The sequence below is a fragment of the Molothrus ater genome, chromosome 4 (assembly GCF_012460135.2).
Source record: "Molothrus ater isolate BHLD 08-10-18 breed brown headed cowbird chromosome 4, BPBGC_Mater_1.1, whole genome shotgun sequence".
In the NCBI taxonomy this organism is placed as follows: domain Eukaryota; kingdom Metazoa; phylum Chordata; class Aves; order Passeriformes; family Icteridae; genus Molothrus; species Molothrus ater.
In genome coordinates, this window is record NC_050481.2 from 25,364,802 (window position 1) to 25,371,916 (window position 7,115).

The 7,115-nt window shown below is 39.6% G+C and overlaps 1 protein-coding gene across 1 annotated transcript in view; it reads right to left on the reverse strand.

Moving 5' to 3' along the window:
• Positions 1-4,317, reverse strand: part of EGF (epidermal growth factor) — a 57,791-nt gene extending 53,474 nt beyond the window's left edge. The window contains 1 exon segment of the mRNA XM_036381966.1: positions 3,702-4,317. Coding sequence (XP_036237859.1) covers positions 3,702-3,828 — 127 coding nt within the window. The 5' untranslated portion in view covers positions 3,829-4,317.
• Between the last annotated feature and the right edge of the window lie 2,798 nt (positions 4,318-7,115).

A 7,115-nucleotide genomic window follows, 5' to 3' on the forward strand; every position in this document is an offset into this window, starting at 1 on the left:
ATACACAAGAAGTTTTAACAGTATGTCTTTAGAAATATGGAGTAAAGTGAAGACAGGATTTAGATAATTAAGGGGAATTTAAAGATGTAAATCAAAGACTAATAACTTTATGTTCCTCATCTCAGTGGTAGGAGAGAGGTGAACAGGAAGAAAGAAAAGAGTAAAGCTTGACACACAGAAGGAAGCATGTGACCAAAAGAGCTGACCTACATAGCTGCAGTTGTCACCTTCTAATTGCAGGCTGTAGCTCTGTAGGGATGAGCAGCATGTTAGCCCCGTAGAAGAGACAAGGGCTCAGCAGTTAATGTCAGAAATGTCTTAAACTCAGATGTGCTGAGTTTAAGAACCTATGATCAGTCAAAACTTCAATAATATGGGTCTTGTTTTGCCTTCTTCCAAGACTTTTTTACAATACTGTTTGGTATCTTAAAAATTATTATCTTTCTTCATTTTTCAAACTTACATAGTATTTAAAGTCAGCCCTGAAACCAAAGTACACTTCCAGTCTTGCAGTATCCAGAAGATAATATATTTACCTAGGGTAGCCCAAGACTAACAGACATTAATATCTACTCTAGAATTGATAATTCAAGAGGCTGCTCTAGGCACTTCTTCAGACAAACATGGAAAACTTTTTCAGTCTTGAGTAGGGAAAGCATCTATGCACCATGAGAGAATAAAAAATACTGTTGTTAATGTGGTGTTTCAGGAGGGCACAAGGCAACTGATTCCAGCAGGTGTAGGCCCATCCTCTGGTACACGGTGTTAACCTTACATTGTCAAATATGTTACAAATCAAAGCCCTCCTGGGACCAACTATGCATGTGGTTTTTTCTTTGTAGCAATAATAGCTCCTCTGTAGGCCAGACTATTTTTTTTCAGAGGTAGAAGGTTCTATGTTTCCACTGGGGTCTACAAAACAGGAGTTATTGAAGGCGACTGATCCTCATAGCATGTTAAAATAAGCTATTAATTCAAGATGGCATGTCAAAAATTGCAGAAGTGCTTCCAATTCTACCATAACTTGTCAATATATTGATGCATTCATTCATCAGACTAGTTTAGCTCTGACCTTGTGATCTCTTCTCCCATACCTTTTTTCCTATAAGCCTTGCTGTTTTGGGACTAACAGTGCCTCAGAAAGGTCCCTTCTCTCTTGTCATTACAAGTCAGGATTCAAATAATCTCTCTTAAAATAACTCCAAAATTATGTGAGACATTTGGCGTTAGATTTCATTATACTTCCACAGGATGAGGAGGTCTTTGATCTTTGAATATCTATAGAAATTAAAGGAACTAATTAAGGAGTGAGCTATTTAGCAATGTAAGAAGATGACCTGGGCCTTCGTCTTAAGCCGCAGTGTGGAAACCAGATCTAGAAAAGCCTACACACATTCCAGCATGTATCACTTGTAGCAGCTCACTAACAAAGAGCAGACACCTTCTCAATTCAGGGGAATCCTTATGGCTGGCAGGTTGCCACCACAGCCTCAGATGATGAAGAACATTTTGCAGTCGGTGTATCTATTACAGCTCGCCAAGAATGGTGGCCAAGCCACGATTCAGCTTGCTGTCATTGTTCACAGTGCAGTGGTATGGTCACATCTCCCACTCACCATTTTTATCCCCAGTATTACCTTCAAAGCCTGCCTCCAGCTTCCTGCCACTTGCTTCCACTGCACCCTCTGTCTCACATCATTACTGAACTAGAACATCTCGCGTCCGGTCTTCTGCCCAGAGCACCAGTTGTCCAGGACACAGAGGAAAGAGAAAGGGAAATCCCTTACACCAAAGCATCCTGAAGTCTTACATTTCATGTCAAAATTTCACCTTTGCTTAATCCCCTGTAATCCAGTGGCCTGTAAGTGAAAAATTACCATAATGCTTCTCATTTTTCACTTACTCTGTGTCACATGGAACTGCTCAGAGTATGTCACAGTAACACCAACTCTTATGCAGGAGATTTCTTCTGCTGATATTTCTTGAAGAATTTGCTGAGCTACCAGCCAATCTGTTTTAGTGCTTTATCTAGAGTTCTTCATTCATACAGCAGCTAATTTTCAACAGAAGAGACTTTATGCAGAGCTGGTTATGTCTTCATTAATGGAAGAGCATTATGCATCGATGTGCAAAATATGTCCACTGGGAAAAAAAAAAGCCTTTGCAGCCTTTTGCATATTAATATTTAGAGTCGTGTTTTTAACTCATTGAACAGTAGCCAAGCAATTCCCTTCATCTCAGTAGGATTCTCCCATTATACACAAGCTCTTAACTGGGAAACCTGGTAATGCAGAAGCCATAGCTAATGGACATCCTAAAGGGCTCTTGGAAGCTAAGTACATGCTAGCAAATGGTATGGATCTATAGGAAAGGCTGTGTAAACAGCAACAGCTGCTAAGGATATGGCACACCCACTGCATGTATCTCAGCCTGAACTTACAGAGACCCAGGCCGAGGCTGGTCCCATGGACCAAATGGCCACTAATAGCAAAAAGAGGGAAGATGATCCCTACAGGGACACCCTCTGGTTCAAGTTTGCCTAAAGGGAGTCCAGTCTGTGCACTTTGAGAGTGCTTTTCAACATGAAGCAAATGTAGTAAGAGGTGGCAATATGGAGCTTAATTTCAGAAGCGTACTTTTCCTTTGAACTGAAGCATCAGGGTAGGAGCACTCTAGGTGTGTTTGGCTCTTAGATAAACCTTCAGTCAGGTTTACAATTTGTACACAAAAAATGTCCAGCTCCCCCCCCCCTCAATTTGACAGCATTTAACATGCAGGCTTCTATTTTGTGCTTACGAGATGATATTTCTTGGCAGAAAGCACAGAGGAAGCACCTGTTACTGGATCACTAGAATCATGACAAGAACTGAGTCAAAGCCCCTGAAGCCCAAGGAATCTAAGGCAAAAGCATTAACTCCAAGTATCAGGAGCTGCTTGAATCCTTTCAGAGCATTTCCTCATCTCCTAACTGCAAAGCTCACAACTTCATTGGTTCTGGATTTCTTGAAAAAATTGGACCTCAGGGTAGCAGGGGAGGGAGAAGGGTTCTGTCATCCTTTGTCTTACACTTTGTAAAGAATTGGAACCTGCATTTTACGTGCTCCAAATCACTGGAGATGATTACAGGAATGTTGGAGTTGCACATTTCTCCCAGAGCTCTCTACCACAGTATTAAGCAACCTGCTATTCATGTATTGTATGAGATGCATTATTAGCATGAGCATACAGACCTATATGTAATAATAAGCATAGAAAAAATAGCTTTTTAAGTTATCTAGCCCACATCTAAATGCATACTAATACATAATCATTAAAACACTCTTCATATATGTATACAGAAATAAAAAATACACCTATACCCAAACTTTTCATATATTGAAGCATGAATACATGCATGCTCATGTACTGAAACTATGGAGACACTAAAGCTATGGTAGAGAACAGTTCATATCTCTTAATGATCATATGAAAACCTATTCTGCTTTCTGATAGTTAAACCAACAGACAAGTGCTGATTTCTGAAAGAAAAAAAAAAAAGAGTTCTATTCATTTTGAAATGCAACAGATATTGAGAAACTGATTTTTCAGTTCTGCCAGTACAATTCACAAGCAATCTGTAAAAAAACTTTTCAAAAATTATAAAGCAAAATTAAGAGAATATAAATGCAGTTTTCTTCATCTGGGAATGTTCAGCAACTTACCTACACAAGCAGAGTTTTCAGGCTTTAATCTGTATCCATTAGGACAGTTCCAGTGCTGCAGAGCTGAGAGGCTGACAAAACCAATTTTAAAAACCACTGGCAAAAAAGCAACAAGGAAGAGAAACATAATCTTGAGGGGTTTTTTGAGCTGTCACTAGAGAAAAACTAGCTTGTATTCAGTCATATCCAGGACAAGATGAGCATGTGTAATTCCAAAAGTTTTCTGCAATCTGTCACTTTAGACTCAGACATCTTATCACAATTTCAAGTTTTATCTTTGCCTTGCTTTTCTTGTCACTTTAGACCTTACTGTGTCTGACTACAACCTTGAAGAAATTCCTGGGAGATTTCTTCCCCACACACATCAGGGCTTTTTTCTCTCGCTCTTTCGTTTCTTTTTTTTTCTCTTTTGGAAGCCAAGTATGAAATGCCTGACACTCTTGCCACAAATTTAACACAGCTCAAAAGCCATGCTCGCAAGGATCACTTCAAATTTCCTTGCAACAAGGCTGCTGTTTAAATCTTTAAAGCAGAGAATTCAGAAAGCTCTTCAGCACAGGTCTCAGTGGAGTGCAGGGAGCGAAATCTCCAGGTACCGTCCTTCTCTGACACGCAGTTGTTTTTTACATCCAGACTTGGATGGACTCCTCTTTTCTTTTTAAAGCGCTGCTTGCCCCACCTCTTCTCTTTTTAGTACCACTTGAGTGAACCCTGTGTTTGCACATAGTAATGTGGTCAGTTCCTTACTACAGGGAACTGAGCCAGCATGCAGATATCCAGCCACCCATAATAAATACAGTCTCTTTAGAAAAGCAACGCCTCCTGCTTGAGAAGTACCTGCAGCTTGCCAGCTAAGTTTTTTCCACAGAGGTTGTAGGCAAATTTATTCAATTCCTGTTCATTCTCAATTAGTTGCATTCCTCTTAATATCATCCTGTGTTTTACCACCAGAAACAAATTTTGTCATCAGAACATTTAATGCAAAAATCAGGGGGAAAAAAATCCCTCTGGTTTCTCTGATATAGTTTTACTGGAAATCCAAATCAGCTTAAGGTCAAGATCCAGGGTATGTGTTTGTTAGTTTGGACTGAAACTCTCTCTATCAGGTCTGAATTTGGCCCTTATGCATTTCCAGAAGAATACCTGTTGTCAGAGACTGGGGTAATGTGTTCTGAGCCTGTATCACCCACAGATGTTGCAGACATTTATATGTACCCTGATGCTGCACAAGGCTGCTGTCAGGGCGCAATGCTCTTTTACACCTGTTCCACTGAGGTATAAAAATTAGACAAATTCCGGATGCTCATAATTCTTCAGTATTGAAAAAAAATCTCCTTTTTCCCAGTCCATCAGCCTAGACCAGCAAAGCTCTAAAACACAAGCATAAGTTTGTGCTTCTAAGATTTACTTTCAACAAAAGTGCTGAGATTTAAGCATGTGTTTAAATGGTTGACTGTGCCAGGCTTTGTTGAGCTAACTACTGTGAGGCAATCTGGTTCTGTCACTTTTTTTTTTTCCTTTGATTTTATAAAATTTTATTTCTGGAGTGCTGTGCTGGAATGAATACTAACACAACAGCTGGATACAGCAGCAGCATCAGAAGGTACCTACAACTGCATGAGTTCTGCCTCTCTCCTCTCCGCTCCTCTCCTCTCCTCAAATTTCTCTGAATCACTAAGAGTCCAGACTTGTACTGTCAGAAAACAGGATTAAAACCTTATTATGAATTGAGCACTCCATTAAAAGTAATGTTTCTTGGTGTTTCTGTCTGTGTGAAGGCACATTCTGGTCTCTCAATCTTCACTGCTACAGCCACGGCAATTAAATCCAGACTGACAAATGGAGCCACATTTCCATATACTCTGTTCAGAACCCAGTCTTTATCCCACATGCTATGCTATAAAATACAATAACAGTAATGTAAATTATGCAGGGCCAGACTCATGCCAAAGAGCATTTGCTTCTCCAAATAGTCCCTTGGAATACAAAAGGGCAAACAATGTGAAACCACAGTATAAAGCCATCCCATCTAGGATTACAGGATCCTGCTCAGGAACTGTGGTATGTTCCACATGAACCTCTTTTACTAATTCTGCATTCATCAGTTCCTCCTCACACAATTTTCTTCGCTGTTCAAGCTGTGAGCAAGCAACCCTGACAGTTTAAAAGGAATGTGTCACTTCTTTGTGAGCAGCCACCAGCAGAATGTTTGCCAGACCATGAGGGTGGCCATCCCAGCACATCCCTGACCTCTTCCAGGGCAGACTCAGACAAACTTATTGAAGGAGACAGAGTGAATAAGCTCTCCCTTTCCTTTTAAAACCCAGAAACAATTTCTGTCTCACTTTCTTTTCATCTCTCATTTACACACATTGTATTTTCTGAACACCTCCCTCAATCTTCCCCCACTGCTCCATTTCCATATTTGCCTTTACACAAAACACAGTCAAAGGTACATCCCAGAATTTCATTTTTTTCCCTCTAAATTAAATATAAGTATAGAACTTTCTGACATGCCAATACCCCGACAACCTTTTCTGAAGGAACAATTCACTTTAGCCAAGTAGAGACCAGTTAATAAATTTGTTAATTTTACCATCCTAGAAGTACAGGAATGGCTTAAAAACAGGAAGAAAAACTCTTTAATATTGGATTTTTTTAATTGTTTTTATTTTTTTACTCTTAAACCCCAAATTTAACTTGGACCAGAGCTAGCTACCAAACCCACAGTATGATATGATGTGATCTAGGCCAAAGAAGGTAACTACCCATTTGGAAGTGGATAGAATCAACCACCTCCCCCTACAACGAACCAGAAGGTGCTCAATAAAGTATTAAATTCATCAGGCTGTGCCACACCTATGCTTTTAAAACATATGGTTTTTCACCAAGTGGTTCAGCATACTGCTCACAATAATTCCTTCACACCTGAAGTCATGAAGCATTTCAGAGGTTGTTCAAATAAGTTTCTAAAAAACAAACAATTGTGCTCACCTTCAGGCATTAAGTACAGCAATATACTTTAGTCTGGCACTCATATGATAAATTAGACCAAATTAGCTCTACAGTCTAATTTGCAGGGGCCACTGCAGAATCAGTCCCAATGATCTTAAAATCATCCCAGTTCATCAAATGTGAAGAATTTAGTTGAATTTGACCTGCTGACTCAAAAAATTTATGAACTAACAGCAAATAAAAATTTTATCCCTTTCTCTTGGAGTTCTCACTACCTTTGTTGGCTTTGGAAGGCTTTTTTTACCAAAGTTGGGAAAGATCATCTAGCAATTCAAGTACTGGGGGGCTTCTTGGCAAAGAGCTGCTGTAGTTCAAGGACAGTATATTCTGATTGTTTCTAAACTGCTGAGGAAACAGCCCTCCCTCAGCTTCCCATTATCTACATTGTATTAATAAACA